Source organism: Eulemur rufifrons, chromosome 16 (assembly GCF_041146395.1).
Source record: "Eulemur rufifrons isolate Redbay chromosome 16, OSU_ERuf_1, whole genome shotgun sequence".
Taxonomy (NCBI): Eukaryota; Metazoa; Chordata; class Mammalia; order Primates; family Lemuridae; genus Eulemur; species Eulemur rufifrons.
In genome coordinates, this window is record NC_090998.1 from 86,825,033 (window position 1) to 86,841,455 (window position 16,423).

The following is a 16,423-nucleotide window of genomic DNA, read 5'->3' on the forward strand; positions in this document are numbered from 1 at the left end:
GAGGTTGCGGGTTTCTGGCTGCCCGATACCAAATTCCCCAATTCCAACCAGGCTGTCAGTGTCCACTTGGGAAGTGGCTTTTCCTCCCTAGTGCACCCGGTTTTGCTGGGGTTGCCTCTACTTGCTGCAGCCTGGCGTGTGGTCTATGCCTGACCAATCAGGACACAGCTTGGACAAATATGATTGGTTGAAGGGCCAGAACCTAAGCTGGTCCATCAGAGTAAACTTGCCCAGGACAGAAGCTTGCTCTGTTTGGCTGAACTTGAACTTGGAAGGATGAAGCCCTGAGAGTCACCTGCCTAAGAATGAACCAGCCAGCCGATGGCAGAGCCAAACCATACAGGAAAACAAGCCCTGATGACACCATTTGAGCCCCCTTGATAAAGCCGCACCTGAAGTCACGATATTTCCAAAGTGTAATCAATAAATTTATTTTCTGCTTAAGCAGGTTGAATTGGGTTTTCTGTTTGCAATAGCGAAAGTCCTGACAGGCAGGGTGTGAAAGTTTTAGGACTCTCACAGGTAAATGAAGCTCAGGATCCTGCAGGCGGAGCAGAAAGTCCTGAGAGATGGCGGGGGTCAGCTGAACCCAGACTGTCGATTGGCGGGGCAGATATCCCAGAGATTTAGAGAATTTGATTTGTTTTATGTTGTCCCAAAAAAGGAGAACTGAAAGCAGAGGAACAAACTTCTGAGACACTCATTTTTGCTTAGTAGAACTTTCAGACAAGCAAGACCATCTCGGTATTGGAGCAGACTGCCTCAGGAGGGACTGAGATCCCCGTCCCTAGAGGTATACAAGTAGTGGCTGGCGACCATCTGACCGAAGGTTTCCAGAGGGGAGTCAGGCATGGGGGGACTGGGGCAAACGGGTAGATGCTTCCATATGCAGCGGCTGGCATTGACCAAAGTAACACAGGGGAGGCTTATTGGGTCCTGGGCTCCCCGCTGGCCCCTGGGAAGGCAGGAACATGAGCAGATTGGGACACAGCGCCTACAAAGTCATCCTCTCCCGGCCCCAGGGGACCTCCGGTGCGGAGAAGATGATGAGCCAAGCTCTGCAGCCATCTGCTAGGAAACGCCACAGGGAGGGGACAGCATGGCCAGCTGGGGCACCGTCGGGCCTTGCATGGGGGTCCTAGAGGGTCAGGACCATCTGGGTGGGAGGGCTGGGGAGCAACCTGGAAGGGAGACAGGCAGGGGGTGAGAATCTGAGGACAAGCAGAATCCATAGCTCACGGCTTTCCTGGCTGACAGCTCATTCCAACTCCAGGGCCTCGGCTTGAGGCCTGTCCTGCCCCTGGGACTGCCCTCCTGCTCTGCCCACCACCCCCAGTCCTCTCCGTCCTTCTTGTCCCACCCCGAGGAAGCCTTGCCGGCTGCCTCCATGCACACCCCCCACCCTCTTCTGCCCCAGGGGCACCAGAGCGCAGTCTGTCCCGCCTCCACCCACATATGTGGTGTTCAGTCTCCCCGGCTCGAATGGGCAGAGTGGGGGTACAGGGGCTCCCCATGGCTCAGGGCACTGGGCATTTTCTGATTCCTTGGGCCTTCCCTCTGGGACACAGGCTCCAGAGAGCAGGACTGACTCAGGCAAATGACAAGAAGGCTGGGGAAACTGGGGCTACCTTGACACCCACCCCTCTTCTGTCCTGGCCTAAATGCCACTCTCAGTGAACCGAGGGCCACTGCTCAGCGGCTGGACGCCCCCCTCCCAGCCAGAGTCTGCTGTGTATGGGGGGGGGGGGTCCCAGAGCGGTGGGGGAGGGGCGCTTACCCCTAGAGGATGCTGCAGGGGCGCTTCTGCGGCCGCGTGGGCTGGGGGCACAGGACAGCCCGGATCGCCTCGTCAAAGACAGTTTTCAGGCCCCTCTGGGTGAGGGCCGAGCACTCCAGGTACTTCACCGAGTCTGGGGCGGGGGGCAGCGGGAGGGCAGAGGCTGAGTCTGGGGGAGCTCTGGGCAAACACCCCTCCCACAACACACAGCCGAACACCGGGCTGTGGGGGCTGCTGTCGGGGCTGCAGGGCCACTGGGGCCACCTGGGGGCTGGGAATTTCCTCACTGTGCCTCAGTTTCCTCACATCTGAAGTCGCCTGAGTTCAGTGGGAGAAGTGAACACCCACAAGGCAGGTCTGTGTCTTTCCTGGACACGTAAGCCCTTAAATTGCGGAAGGCAGGCAAGGATTCTGACACCGCTTCAGTGCCCAAATCTCTGGGCGCCTCACTGTCCTCTAAAAAGTGGCCTCGTGCCTGCCTGCGAGGATTCCCCAGGGACACCGCTCAGGAGGCCCGAGGCCCGCATGGCTCCCTCCCCAGGACCCTCCACACGTCATCTGCCCACTCCTCAGCATCAGACCCATTTCACAGACGAGGAGACCGAGGCTCGTGCAGGATGTGACTCGTCCAAAGTCACACACTGGACGTTTCCCCCCGCCCGGGGCAGCGGGGCCCTAGTGAGTGGGGCGGGCGTGGAGGGCTCCTCCTCCCCACGGAGCACGGGCCCCTCCCAGGCACCACCGCCTGGACCCGGGGGCACAGACAGCGAGAAAGGCAGGCTGAGCCCCCACCCCCGGGGACAGTGTTCTGTGACGTTCTGCAAGGAGCCGTGTGACTTCCCGTGTCCGCTACAACCCTAACAGTTTCCCTGAAGTGCGGAACCAGAAAACCCCGTCTGCAGAACGGCCCGTGGGGCCAACGGGGCCAACGGCAGAGCCGAGAGGAAGAGAAGGGAGGGAGGGGAACTTTTCTGAGGCCTGCTCCTCTTCTGTGGCAGAAGGAAGGGGACAGACCCTGGCCAGCAGCTGTGCCGTGCCAGGCACAGAGTTTCCAATGACACTGTGCAGAAATGCCATGACCTCCCACGTCACTGAGGAAGAAAAGGCCCAGAGAGGGGAAGCCACGGGCCCAAAGGCACACAGCTGGGAAGAGGAGAGTCGGGACTGCAGGAGGGGCAGCCCCTGGAGGCCTGGGGCTGGGGAGAAAGGAAGGGTGGGGCAGAGACAAGGAAACTGAGGCTCAGAGAGGATGTCACTTGTCCCAAGTCACCCTAGATGTGTCTCCTCCACCCGGGGGAGTCCGCACCCCCCAGGGACCGTGGGCAGTGGTCCCAGGGCTTGGCTGGTGAGAACGGAGCACCCTGAGCTCAGCCTGGGAGTCTCATCAGTCACCAAAACCCTCTGCGCTCAGAAGGTGCCACCAGCTGCCTCCTTGCTGGCCCTCACCCACCCACTCGCCTCTCCAGAACAGGGTCCTGAGCTGGGGGCCTGGGCCCGCCTCAGCTCCGCCTCTGACCTCTCTAGGACACTGGCCACCTCCCCTCTCTGGGCCTCAGTCCCCTGTCTGTCCAGGACTCAGTGACATGTGATGGCTCGTCAGGCTGAGGCAGGGGCCTGGGAGCCACAGGGAGAGCGTAGCGGGGAGGCCTCGGGAGGGGTGCAGATGGCCCTGATCCTTGTGACTAAGGGCGCCAGCCTGCCTGGGTTCAAATCTGCGCTCTGCCACATCCTGGCTGTGTGGCCTTAAGCCAGCAGCTTCTCCCCAAGCCTCAGTTTCCTCTTCTGTAAAGTGCAGGTGACGAGAGTCCCTCCCTCACAGTTGCTGTGAGAATGAAGTGGGGGCGTTTGGGCCTGGCACCCAGGAAGTACTCAGTGAATGTCAGGCATGCTCATTAGCTGGGTCACAGTGCCCCACACTCGTCATCCCCGGGCGGGGCGCCGGGTGGGCAGTGGCGGCTGCTGTCTTCCTCACCAGCCCTGCAGGTCCCCCGCCCCGCAGGCCTGAGCTGGTCTGAGGCACCATCAACGTCACTGCCCCTGGCCCAGTCCACCCAGGGTCAGCCAGGAGAGATTGGCTAGAGCCAAGGCAGGGCCCAGTCCCCTCCTTACAGAGGAGAACGGGCCCTCGGGGATTGTCCAGGCCTGCCTGTGCAGATGGGGACACTGAGGCCCAGAGAGGGGGAGCCCTATCCCAAGGCCACACAGCCCATCAGTGCCAGAGTGAGGACAGGGATCCAGGCTTCCGGGGCCCTTCACGCTGGCCCAGAGCACGTGCTTTACAAGGGAAGGGCAAGGACGCGGCAAGGACGCAGCAAGGATGGAGGCCGCAGGGCCGCATCTCAGGCGGAAGGAGTCCGAGAACAGGCTGATCAGAAAGAAGAGAAGGCAGGGGTGCAAGCCCCCAGCCGGAGACCCCAGCACGGGGCAGGGGGCCCAGGGTTGAAGCATCTTCCCCCTGGGGAAGATGGCTGTGTCACCGGGCTGGTCACGGGAAGGAGGGAGGTGGTGGCTGCGGTTTCTCTTCCTGTGAAGAGATGCGAGTCCCCAGGGCCCTCCCAGTTCCGGCAGGAGGGAGGGTGGCAGGGCTGAGGCGGGGAGGGGTGGGAGGCCCGGCCCTGGGCCTGCGGGACCCTGTGGTGAGGCAGAGGGCACAGCTCATAGTGGCCAAGTCCAGCGGGGGTGCCGGGCTCTTGGGCGAGTGGCCCTAACCCTGGGCTGCAGGCACGCTGGGGCCTGACCTGGGACAGGGACAGAGCCAGCAGGCCTGGATGCTGTGGAAGAGGCCAGAGCTGTGGTCATCACCCCCCTGTGCAGGCAGCCCCAAGCCACGACAAGGAGGCCCCCCCAGTAAGCCAGCAATTTGCTGTCCTTCCTTCAAACCCGGTCGGGCCACCTATTAGCTGTGCGACCTTGAGAAGTCACGTTATTTCTCTAGCTCAGTGATCTGACAGCAAAAAGGAAGGAGTCAGGCTGAGAAGCCAGGCGGTGAGGAGAGGGAGGTGAGAGGAGAAGGAGGGGAATGCGACACCCTTCACTTCTAAAGCAGGGGCACCTCGTCCAGGAAGCCTTCCCAGAACACCCCAGCTCGGCGTGGCTGCTGGTCCCCCAAGCAACCACAGCAGCCCCGCTGCATCTTTGCCTCCGTCTGCTCAGAACACACTCCTCATTCTCGAGATCCATTGACAGACGCTACTGCTGGCTGACACGGGGGGGAACCCCCACTCAGGTGCCGCTCTAGGAGCCCCAACCTCCCTAGGAGGCAGGAGCCAGGCTTTGCTGATAAGGACACAGAGGCACAGAGAAGCTAAGTGACTCACCCGAGGTCACACAGCTACAGCACAGCAGTCAGGGTTTGAACTGGGTAGCCTGTGGCCTGGAGCCCGTGTTTACACCACCATGAGGCTAAGTCAGGGGTCCCCCTGCATCCAGGTCCCCTCTCTGAGCCCGAGCCCCCTACCAATCTCCTTGGCCAGGGCCAGGCCCTGCGGGTAGGTGATGGGTGCCAGCTTCTTCTCCTTCAGCTTCTCGATGGTGTCCTTGTCATCCCGCAGGTCCAGCTTGGTGCCCACCAGGATGATGGGTGTGCTGGGGCAGTGGTGCCGCACCTCGGGGAACCACTGGGCGGGGGCGGGGACGACACGAGGTTGTGCGGGAAGCATGGGGAGTGTGAGCATGCAGGGAGGAGAAGGGCGAGTTGCGGGGAGGCCAGGGGTGGGCACGAGCACGTGGGAAGTGACACGGGTGTGCAGGAAGGAGGGCGCAGGCGCGCGGTCGTAGGAAAGGAGGCGGCGAGATTTCGTGCAGAGACAGGAGACAAGCACGAGGTGATGAGGAAACAGAGGTGGACGTGAAGTCGTGCAGGGAGGAGAGGGGACAAGATTATAGAGGCTGTGAGTCAAGCTAACTACCCCAGCCCTCCCTGGGACCCCCTCCACGTCTCCCCCAGGACCCCACCAGCCCTGGTTGACACTGGAGACCCTCCCCACCCACAGCCTCTGCTGCCCCAGGGACCAGCCTAAAGTTGCCAACCTGTCCCTCCTTCCCCGTGAGGGTCACCTGCCCCTGCGCCCCCAATGCCGGCTCGGTCCAGCTCACCTTGGCACGGACGTTCTCGTAGGAGGCTGGGCTGACGAGGGAGAAGCAGATGAGGAAGACGTCCTGGGGGCAGAGCAGCAAGGGTTGCCTGTGAGGGGAGTCTGGCGCGTCCCCCCCGGCAGCCACTGAGGGGTGGAGCAGTCCAGGGGACGCCGGGGCTTAGGGGCTTAGGATCTCGGCAGAGCAGGGACACCCTCCCCGCCACTGCTGTCTAACACTTGCTACAGGCCAGGGCCTCTTCTGAGAGGCTGTGCTCACACACCACTCCGCAGCGAGTACTGCTGCTAACCCATTCCACAGATGGGGAAGGTGAGGCTTACAAAGGTTTAAGGGCCTGCTGAGGTACATCCTGGAAGGGGAGGATCTGGGATTCCAGAGCCCACACTGCTGGCCATGCGCTATCCTACCGTCTGATTACCGGCCACAGCCCTCTCCTTGCCCACGCCGGAGGGACAGCCAAGGACCCTGGGGCCTAGCAGTCACAGAGCCACCTGCAGGCACCCCTGCCTCCCCTCCCCTGCCCGTGCCCTCCCAGGGCTCACCATCCTGGGCTGCCTACCGGGGCCCTGTGCAGGGTCCACCTGCCCCACCGCTGGAAGCCGGGGGATGCCAGAGCCCACAGTGTCAAAGGCTGGGGAGACTGGCCCGGCAGGAACATGCAGGGCTGGGGGAGCGCGGGGAGGAGTCCCCGCCCTGCCTGGAGAGCGGGGAGGCACTCGGCCAGCTGGGCCTCAGGGGCGAGTCAGGGCTCCCAGGCCGAGCTGGCAGGAAGGGCATTCCGAGCAGAGGGAACAGAGAGCGCAAACGCCAGGACTGCGAGGAGCGGGGGCAGCACACCGTCTGTGGGTAGGAGAGCGGCCGGAGGCGGTCGTAGTCCTCCTGCCCGGCGGTGTCCCACAGGCCCAGGTTCACAGGTTTGCTGTCCACCATCACGTTGGCTGAGTAGTTGTCAAACCTGTGGGGAGCAGGCAAGACACAGGCAAGGTCAGTCCCAAGCCCCCGAGCCCGGGCGGGGGGGGGGGACTCCCGTCCAGCCCCGTGTTGTTCCATCCAGAGGCTCAGACCAGAGAGGGTCTGCAACTGGCCCAAAGTCACACAGCCCTATGCAGTTGGATTTTTCTTCTTTTCATTACTGATTCATTATATTAAAACATTTTAATGCAAGTAAAAAAAAGAGGAAAATATTATCTCTTGACCATTTTTCTGCCTTCAACTGTCCTTTGAGGCTGGATAGCTTTTCCTCCAAGTCTTGATCAGAATAAGCTTTACCCACCTCCTACACTGGACACCTGCGTTGTCTCCCGATATTTGTTGAATGAATGTTCATCCCCTTCTTAGGGGACTCATTCACCGGCCCCCCAGAAGCAAACTCTAAGACAAGGACGGGGTACACGTGGTTTATCTGGGAGGCCACCCCAGGAAGCTGCAGAGGGGGAGTGGGGAGGAGGCCAGGAAGGGACCCTGGGCCCAGTACTGCTGGGCCACCTGGGAGACAGCATGGACTGCACTCAGGGCGCCCCAGGGGCACCCTGATCCATGTCTCCCACCTTCCATTGTCAGAGAGCTGCTCCTCGGGCCTTCAAGCCCACGCTGGAGTGCACCCCAAAGCCATCAGTCACCAGCCCTTGGAAGGGCCACGGCACATGCGGAGGGGATGGGGCAGGCTACCGATATCGACCGCTAACATCTTCCCACCAGCACCAGGAGGCCTCCGGGGTGATGAAATGAGCTTGCAGATTTATTCTTTGGGCACCTACTGTGCATCAGGCACAGTGCCAGTGCCAGGGACGCCACGGAGCACAAGGCCGGCCCACCCTCCAGCCGGGCGGGTGGCCAGACACTGGGCAAGGGGCCTGGCAACCGTCAGAGAAGGGGCAGTCCAGGGGACTCTGGGAGGGCCCAGCCCAGGGCTCTGAGCTCAGAGCAGGGCAGGCTTTACAAGCAAGTTGTCACTACACACATCCCTCCTCATGCTGTGGAAGAGAACACTGGAATCAGAGAGGTACAGTGACTTGCCCAAGGCCACACAGCCAGTGAGTGACCAAGCTAGGTGAGAAGCCGTCTCTGTCTGACTCTACAACCAGTGCTCACTGCCCGGTGCCATGGCTGTGCCTCCAACACTGTCCTCACTGCCTGACCTTCTCATTGAGGTCACCTGCACAGGCCCTGATCCTCATCTCCTGACCTGGCCCACTGAGACCACAGGCTCCTCTGGCTTCTCCTCCTTGGAGGAGTCCCCCCAAGCCAAGCCATTTCCCTGGGCAAGGCTCACACTGCCTGCCTCCCTGCACTTGTCCACGTGGGCAGCCGTCCACATATTCCCAGCCCCGGCCCTGTGGTCCTCCACGCCCTCGGGCTGCCCACCTCTCTCTGGAATATCCTCCAGCCCCTTTCTCTCTGGCTTCTAGTCATGCTTCAAAACCCTGCCCAGGCAAGTCCTCTGCTGTGGGGAACTTCCCTGTCCCCCACCTGGAAAGGGCACACCATTCCCCTCTCAGGGGTGCTTTGCTCCGATGACGCGATGACGCGTAGGCATTGAGTGTGTCTCAGCCCCCTCCAGGGGCCGTGGTCCGTGTGGGCCGGGCACGTGCCTGCTTCATCCCCGCAGCCTCGGGCCTGGCACCCAGTGACTGCGGTGGGACGGACTCAACCTGAGCTGAACTGAAACCCCTGGACGCCGCCTCTTCCACGAGGCCCGCACGGGACGCTGCTCGCTGGCAGGCTGCAGGGGCCCGAAGGCTTCAGAGCAGCTCTGAGGACACCGCTCCTGAGACAGAGCCCCCACCCCACGCATCAAAAGAGCGGGCAGCCCAGCACGTTCCGCACACCGTGCCTTCTCAGCCCAAGAGCGCTCCCGGCCACCTCTCAGTTCCTCAAACGCCCCGCTCCCTGCGACCTGGAAGGACCCTGCAGACACGGGGTCCTGACTTCACTCTCCTTCCTCCCTCTCCCTCCTCTTCCTCCTCACTGCCCAGCTGACTCTTACTCACCCCTCCCGCCCCAGCTCAACGCCACCCCCTCCAAGAAACCTTTCCTGACCCCAAGGCAGGTCAGGGCCACCACCCGACCCCAACCAGCACCCCTTGGGCAACTCGGCACCTGGCGGCAGGCACTAGGCCTGGCTTGTTCCTCGCTGCACCCTGGGGCCAGCACGGGTGTGGGGCTTGGCAGGTGCTGCCGGTACGCACTCTGGGTACCACCCACACCTGTGCGCTACCCAGGGAGACACAACCGGGCATGAGGGGAAAAGAAGTTCCTGTGTTGTATTTGGCTTTGACCGGAAAACACACCTTTGGGACAAGCTTAGGATGCCAGGACACTCCCTCCTCTAGCATCCGGCCAAGGATGAAATTCTAGTGCCAACAACATGCCCAATATTCCCTGAAGCAAAGGCGTCCATCTCCTCTGGGTCACCCCCAGGACCTCAGGGGCCATGGCAACTCGGAAAGAGCTGGGACCTGGAACAGCACCAGCCATCTGCGCTGTGGCCAGGCGGGGGGCTGGGCGCCTTTGTCCATTAAGTCTTGAAGTCCCGTGTGACCCAAGACAAAAGGACCTTAAGTTACTTCCTTTAGACAGATGAGGAAACTGAGGCCTCAAGAGGTCAAGGCCAGCTAACTCACGAGCACTGGAGCCGGGACTCTAGCCCTGATCCTTCTGGGCCACCCTTCGTGAGCGAACAAAACTCCAGGAGGGCTGGTTTGCAGGGGGCAACTGCCTGGGTTGGAAGGGAACAAAGAATTTCTTGTGCAGCCACATCGTCCTGGCTGTGTGACCCTGGGTGAGTGAATTAGCTTCTCTGAGCCTCAATCTCTTCACTGTGGGGGGGCGGAAAATTTAAAAACCTACATAAGAAAAAAAAATGGCTCCTAAAGGGGCCAGGAGGAGGCTCCAGGGACAGACATTCAGCCACCCCACTGGGAACCGTTGGGAAGCGGAGCAATCTTATTTGCTGTGTCCGCAGAGGTCCCCCCACTGGGCCCCTCCCCAGAGGACCTGCTGCCAGAGCCTGAGGGACAGCTGCAGGGATGTGTCGATGAGGTGAAGCCCCCAGGGGTCCCCCTTACTTAAGAAACCCACAAGCAACCAGAACCTGAGCACACCACCACAGCCAGCCCCTGCCCCATTTTCCAGACGAAGAAACTGAGGCTCCCAGACAGGAGGGGACTTGCCAGATCTCCCGGCCAGCAGGCGGCAGAGCAAGGGCTGGAGCCCGTGACCTGCTGCAGAAAAGCCCCAGGGGCGAGACAGAGTCGAGACAGCAGAGGTGTTTCCACGCACAGCCTGCACGGCTCTGAGGCCTGGCCTCTGGCTGCAGGCCCAGCCCCAGCCCTGGAATGGGTGGAGGGAGGGACTGGGGCAGGTGACAGGGGTCAACCCTCAGATGTCACCTGACCACTGCCCAAACCCACCCCAAGGAGGAAGGATGGCACATTCGAGGAACCCAGAGACCACAGGGCACTGTGGCTGGTGACGTGGGGATGAGGAAGGACAGGCCAGGTCAGGGGAGGTGGACACAGTGGGGATTCTGGGCTGTCCTCTGGGACACAGGGAGCCACTGAGGGGCGTAAGCAGGCAGGGCGTGGCGAGGTCAGGTTTGCACGCAGAAAAGGCCGTCTCGGCTGCTGGGTGCAAGTCTTCGGGCGAGGTTAGCGGGGAAGCTGGAGGACATGCCGAATCAAGGAGGGCACAGCGAGAGCCAGCCGGGGGCAGCCTGCTCAGGAAAGTGTCTGCCACAGGTTCAGGTCCACCCCTTAGCTGTTAACCCCCAACTGCTGGCAGCAGGCCAGCCCTCCCGCTTATCTGATCTTGTGTCGGCAGCACACGCCCTCCTCCCCCAGCAAGCCTCCCACCCCAGCCCCAGGACCCCCACCTTCACCTCAGGCGTCAGAGATCTTGGGCTGCCCGTTTTTCCCACCCACCTTCCCTCCCTCCTCCCCCTCCTCCCCCTCCTCCCCCTCCCCCCCTCCAATGCCAAGGGCCCAGTGTGAATTATTTTACCCTCCCTGTCACAGGGGCTCAGGCGTTGGCCCTGGCAGGATCCCCTGGGGGCTTGTCCAGGGCTGAGCGACTGTGCAGCAGAATCCATAGGAGGGAGCGATGCAGGACCCGCTACAGAATTTGCAGGGCCCAGTGCAAGATGGAAACGCAGGACCCCTTGGTCAGAAATTAAGAATTTCAAGATGGGGACAACAGAACATTAAAGGAGGTGCAGGACACTTCTGAGCACGGGGCTCTGTGGGACCGCACAGGTGGCATGCCCATGGAGCTGGCCTGGGGGACGCTCTGACCCAGCTCTCCCGAGAGTCCTGGGAAGGCAGGCCGCGTTTGGTCTACTCTGCCAGCTTCTTCAAGGTTGTCCAGGGCAGCCAGTTCCACTCAGGGCCACCAGGGGCTGGAGGGGGAGGCTGAGAGCAACGGCCCCGGCCTGGCCTGGGCAGCCCCAGCCGTGCATTTCCCCCGAGGGGAGGCACCGGGCAAGTGTGGGGCATCCCTGCCCCCACCTCCTAAGAAAAGGAAACTGAGGCTCCGAGAGGGGCAGTGACTGATCCAAGGTCCGGCAGCAAGTGGGCCCTCACACCCAGTCAGGACAGGATGGGGTCCTGAGCCAGCAACCAGTGACTGAGGGACAGGCAGTGACAACACACTCCTGGTGACAACGGCCTTCAGCAGCAGCCGCCTTACCCAGCGCTGCACCTGCCTAGAGCCGGCCACCCTGGCCCCTGGAGGAGGCTGCTGAGCGTTTGCCGCCTGAAGAACGGGAAGGGAGCCTCGCTCTCGCTCCGCGTGAGGGCAGGTGGAGGGTGCTCACCGGTAGCAGGACCGAGCTGAGGCAGAAGCAGTGCTCCAGGGCCCTGCCCAGGTCCCTCGGTCCTCTCCTGCCTCCCTGCCTTCCTCCTGCCTGGGCCAGGACGTCTGAGGCAGCTGAACCCAGGGTCTCTGGGATGGATCCGAGCAGAGGGAGCCCGGCGCTGCCAAGCGCTGCCATGGTGGGCCAGGAGGCGCGGGGCTGCTGGGCTGGGACGGGGTGGTGGGCTCATGTCACGGGGTGGGTCGGGGCACTTGGCCCCGGGCACTGTCCTCCCTTCTGCCTCTCTCTGTCCCTTCCGGGAGAACCTGATCCCCACTCCTGAAATGGAGCCCTGCTCATATAAAAAAAAAAAAAAAAAAGAGGTCCCAGCGAGGCTCTGCAGCCAGACAAGCCTGGGCGACCCTGCGGGACAAGCCCCTTCACTGCTGTGAGCTCAGCTTCCCACGGGTGTCCTGTGATAGTAACACCCACTCCGTGAGGCTGAAATGCAATCACCTGCGTGTGACATCGCATGCAGGGCCCCGACACAGCAGGCCCTCGGTAGGTGGCAGCCAGGATTGACCCTCCCAGGGGCTCCCGCGATGTTCAACTCAGGCCAACTCGAAACACACGCACTGTGTGTAAGACAGTGTGCACATCACACTGTGTATAAGGTGCTGTGCTAAGACAGTGGGGAAGCCCACAAAGAACTAGACAGGCTCATGGTCGTGGGAGAGATCAGATAGTCACTCTGGAGCATGAGAGACCCCTTTGGGCTAGATCAGAAAGGCTTCCTGGAGGAGGAGGCACTGCAGCTAGGCCTGGAGGCTTTAAACAGGTGGATATGGGAAGAAAAAGCACTATCGGGAGAAGGAATGGCTTGAGCAAAGGCCCTGAGGTAGAAATGCCCGGGGAGGCTGGGCGCTGTGGCTCACACCTGAAATCCCAGCACTTTGAGAGGCTGAGGTGGGAGGATCACTTGAGGCCAGGAGTTTGAGGCCAGCCTGGGCAACACAGAGACCCCATCTCTACAAAAAAATTAAAAATCAGCTGGGCACGGTGGCGCACGCCTGTAGTCCCAGCTCCTCGGGAGGCTAAGGTGGGAGGATCACTTGAGCCCAGGAGTTCGAGGTTGTAGTGAGCTATGATCTCGCCATTGCACTCTAGCCTGGGTGACAGTGTGAGTCCCTGTCTAAAAAAGAAAGAGGAGAGGGGAGGAGAGGAGGGGAGGGGAGGGGAGGGGAGGCAGAGGGAGAGAAATGCCCAGGCAATGCGTGGCAAGCAGTAGGGGCCGGGAGCAGACAGCATGAAAACAAAGTAACAAGTGATGGAGCCACAGGGGAGGTTGAGGGAAGACCACGCAGGCCCTTCTGTGCCCTGCTAGGGAATCGGGGAGTCGTCCTGGGGCTGGTGGGGGCACTGAGGGCTGGCCGGGGAGGGGGGAGGGGCTGCTGCCTCCCCAGTCATATTTCCCTCCTGAGTCTGACACTGACACATTCCTCCCGCCACGTCAGGTGACAGCCCTGCCTCCAGGCCCTACAGCAGAGGGCAGGGCCTCCGATGGGCCTGCAGAAGGCCCTGATCCGCACCCTCACACACCTGTCCCCTGCTGTCACCACTGCCTGGAGTCAGGCCCTGTGGATCACGTCCTCCCCCAGCCTCCCCTCCCCTCTGCTTCTCCAGCGCGCCTCTCCCACCCCGCCCTTGCCCAAGCCGCTCCTCCACCTCCGTTTGCTTGGGGGCCCCGCTTAGAGGCCACTGCCAACCCTCCACCCCTTCCCCATCGCCCACCCCCACGACGTCCCACCGGGCTGGAGACGGTGGCTCTGGCCTGGCCCCCAAGTGCCCACACCAGCCCGGACCACAGGAGGTGCCTGTGTCTCCGCCCTGCTCCGAGCGCCGCCGCCCCGGGTACTCACACGGTGGGGATGTACTCTCCCGGGAAGGCGTTGGTGGTGTAGCTGATGAGAAGGCAGGTCTTGCCCACGGCTCTGAAACACAGGAATTGCGAGGGGACAGCGGTCATGGGCTCTGCCTGGGACAGGAGGTTTCTGAGTGCCTGCCTGGTCCTTGGGGAAGCCTCAGCATCTACCCTGGCCCAGGCCTGTACGACTTCGGGGTCTGACCCGAGATTCTGATCCATGGGTGTGGGCAGAACAGGGAATCTGCATTTTTAAGAAGCTCGCCCGGGTGCCAGTGACATGGACAGAGGGGTCAGCATTTAGGCAGTGCCTCGGGGCCCCTGGTGCCTGACCCGGGCTCTGCCATCCTACTCTTGGGCTTCAAATCGCAGCTCCACCACCTACCAGCAGCACAACCTTGAGGCGAGTCACTTAACCTCCGCTTGCCTCAGTTTCCCCCTCTAGAAAATAGGGATGAGTCCCTCCTCATTGGAGCGTGCTGGGAAGTAAACTGGATGATGCCCGGGTGTGTCGCGGCAGCCAGTTACTGCGAGGGCCCTGCCCTTCCCTCTGCCCTCACCACAGAGCGGAGCAGCGGAGGCCACAGGCTCTGCAGGCGGAGAGGCCTGGTTCAAGCCCTGCGAGGCCTGGGCAGACCACTTCTCTGAGCTTCAGGTTCCCGGCTGTAAAATGGACCTAATACTTGTGAGGGTGGGTGGGAGGACAAAAGAGAGGGCTGGGGCTGAGCCCAGTGCCCATAGGTAAATGCCCATAGGCACCATGTTTTGTGCCAGGCTGGGCGGGGGCACAGGTGGTTCAGCGGGAAGCCCAGAGGCCAGAGGGGCAGCTCTGGGGCTCCCCCCAGCCCTGCTTGGTTTCGTCACTTCCTGCTCTGAGAGGGTGGCTCAACCTCTCCTCTCCCCCGCGCCCTCCCCAGGGCCTGCCACCAAGGTAACTTTGAAAAGCCAACGTTACCCTTGACTTTCGCCCTGCCCCCTCTGATCAGATACAAAGCGGAAGTGAGTGGCGGGAGGGCGCAGATAAGCCTGTGCCTCAGAATCAGCTGAGGGCTCCTGGCAAACCGGCCACCTGGCCAGGACGGGCCACTGGGACCCAGGCCAGGAGGGGGATCCGAGCCGCCCAAGGCCTCAGCCTGCCCCTCTGCAGAGCAGGAGAGCCGGCGAGGCCCTGCCCGGCAGAACACGCTGGGAGGCACTTACAGAAACTCCCACGGGGCTGTGGGCTGGACCCTAAGTTGTTACTGGCAGATTGGACCTGTCATTTTGCAGATGAGGAAACTGAGGCACATGGGACATGATAGCCTGAGGCCACTGAGCTCTGACAATTGAAGGGGGCCCTCAGCCCAGCCTGGGCCCTGCAGTCACCTCCCACCCTTCTGCCCTCCTCCCTCCCTCACTTTGCCTCTCAGTGGCCCCTTGCCCTCTGCTCCCCGACTTCATCCCTGCAGATGCTCCCAAGCCAGCGGCTACAGGAAGGGGAGAAGCAGGGGGGACGACAAGGAGGGGACATTTATTGAGCACATACTGGCAAGACAGACACTCAGCATATCTCAAGTGACCCACAGCAACCCTAGGAGCATAGGCCTCTTCCCAGATGGCCAAGCTGAGGCTCAGAGAGGTGCTGTGACTCGCCCAACGCCACACAGCAGCACCAAGCCAGTGATTAGAGCCCGGGTCAGCCTGGAGACAAAGGTCCAATTTTTGGTTTTCCACTTTCCACCTGTGTCCACAGAGTTGAAGACTGAGGCTCACCTTCCTGGGAGACCTGCTCCCAGGTTTTGGGGTACAGGCAAGGGACCCCAGGCATCCCCATTTGTAGTCCTGCACCCTGCACCCAGGTGGCTTCCGGGGTGGGGTGGGCTCAGGAGAGCGAAGCTGTCCTGAGCCCACCCCACAGTGCTCCCTCTGGGCGTTGGGAGAAGAAAGCGACTCCTCCAGCTGCCTCCCCGGGACACCTAGTCTGCAGGGCAGGGGGCTTCCCCAGGGGGCCAGGGTGGGAAGGTCTCGGGTGTCCGGAAGGGGCTGTGAGGAAGTCCAGCCAGGTACCTACCCATCTCCCACCACCACACACTTGATGGCCTGCATCGTGTCTGGAGCCTGGGTGGGCGGCGGCGGTGACAGCTCAGGGCCGGGAGTGTGTCTGCGGGCACCAGGGGTGTGGAGAGGCTGGCGAGGCCCCGGCTGAGCAGCAGCGGCGGGGCGGGAGGCAGGAGGAAGCGGAAGGGGAACTTACCCAAGCTGCTGCCCCCACAGCCGTTTGCAGGGGGCGGGGCATGCGGCTGCAGAGCAGCTGGGGGGGCTCAGGTGCTGGGCTGGGCCCTGCCGTCCCCAGGGGCACCATCATCGGCTCCAGCAGGAGGCCTGGGGCCTCCGGCTGGAGACTGGCCTCCTGCCCTTGGGGCAGGCCCAGAGGTTGTTCTCCAAGAACTCGAGGCTTCCAAGAATTCTGTTCTCTTCGAGTCTAAGCAGAGCATTTAATGAGTGCCTACTGTGTGCCAGGCACAGTGCCGGTGCTGGTGATTCCAGCATGCAGGAGACACAGCCCGTCCCTAGAATTCATAGTCTTTGGAGAGGGGAAAGTGTGACCTCATGAGGCAGGAAGTAATGGGGCCACGGGGATCTACAGAGAGAGAACCTCAGAGTCACCAAGAGGGAGAGCTGGGGGCCTGCAAGGTGGCATTCAAGCTGACCCTCGAAACTCGGTGTCCAAGACAGGGCACTGCAGGTGTGGGACTGCAGGATGAAGACACGGCGGCTGCCCAGCCCAGGCCTGTGCGGAGTCCCTGAGTGGGAGGGTGGAGACGTGTCGGGGAGGGGGTGATGAGGCAGGAAGGGGAGG

At 61.9% G+C, this 16,423-nt stretch overlaps 1 protein-coding gene across 2 annotated transcripts; it reads right to left on the minus strand.

The window, feature by feature from the left end:
* Window positions 1-449: 449 nt before the first annotated feature.
* RAC2 (Rac family small GTPase 2) lies at window positions 450-15,770 on the minus strand. 2 transcript variants are annotated; one of them, XM_069489602.1, is made up of 7 exons: window positions 15,635-15,770; window positions 13,583-13,654; window positions 6,710-6,827; window positions 5,873-5,935; window positions 5,235-5,394; window positions 1,778-1,910; window positions 450-1,181 (listed from the first exon to the last, which is right to left on the minus strand). In XM_069489602.1, exons 1-6 carry the CDS (start codon window positions 15,667-15,669, stop codon window positions 1,780-1,782), a joined length of 579 nt encoding a protein of 192 aa, XP_069345703.1. In that variant the 5' UTR covers window positions 15,670-15,770; the 3' UTR covers window positions 450-1,181; window positions 1,778-1,779. The 2 variants fall into 2 exon arrangements, with proteins under 2 accessions (XP_069345703.1, XP_069345702.1); XM_069489601.1 differs by lacking the exon at window positions 450-1,181 and adding an exon at window positions 4,580-4,583 and having other exon boundaries at window positions 1,788-1,910.
* Between the last annotated feature and the right edge of the window lie 653 nt (window positions 15,771-16,423).

Excerpts from the sequence above, each read along its gene's own strand:
- RAC2 (XM_069489602.1), bottom strand. The coding sequence starts at position 15,669 with ATGCAGGCCATCAAGTGTGTGGTGGTGGGAGATGG. Across the intron at positions 5,936-6,709 it reads CGCTCTCCTACCCACAGACG|GACGTCTTCCTCATCTGCTT; the intron begins GTGTGCTGCCCC and ends CTCTGCCCCCAG. Across the intron at positions 1,911-5,234 it reads GGCCCTGGCCAAGGAGATTG|ACTCGGTGAAGTACCTGGAG; the intron begins GTAGGGGGCTCG and ends CCCCCGCCCCAG.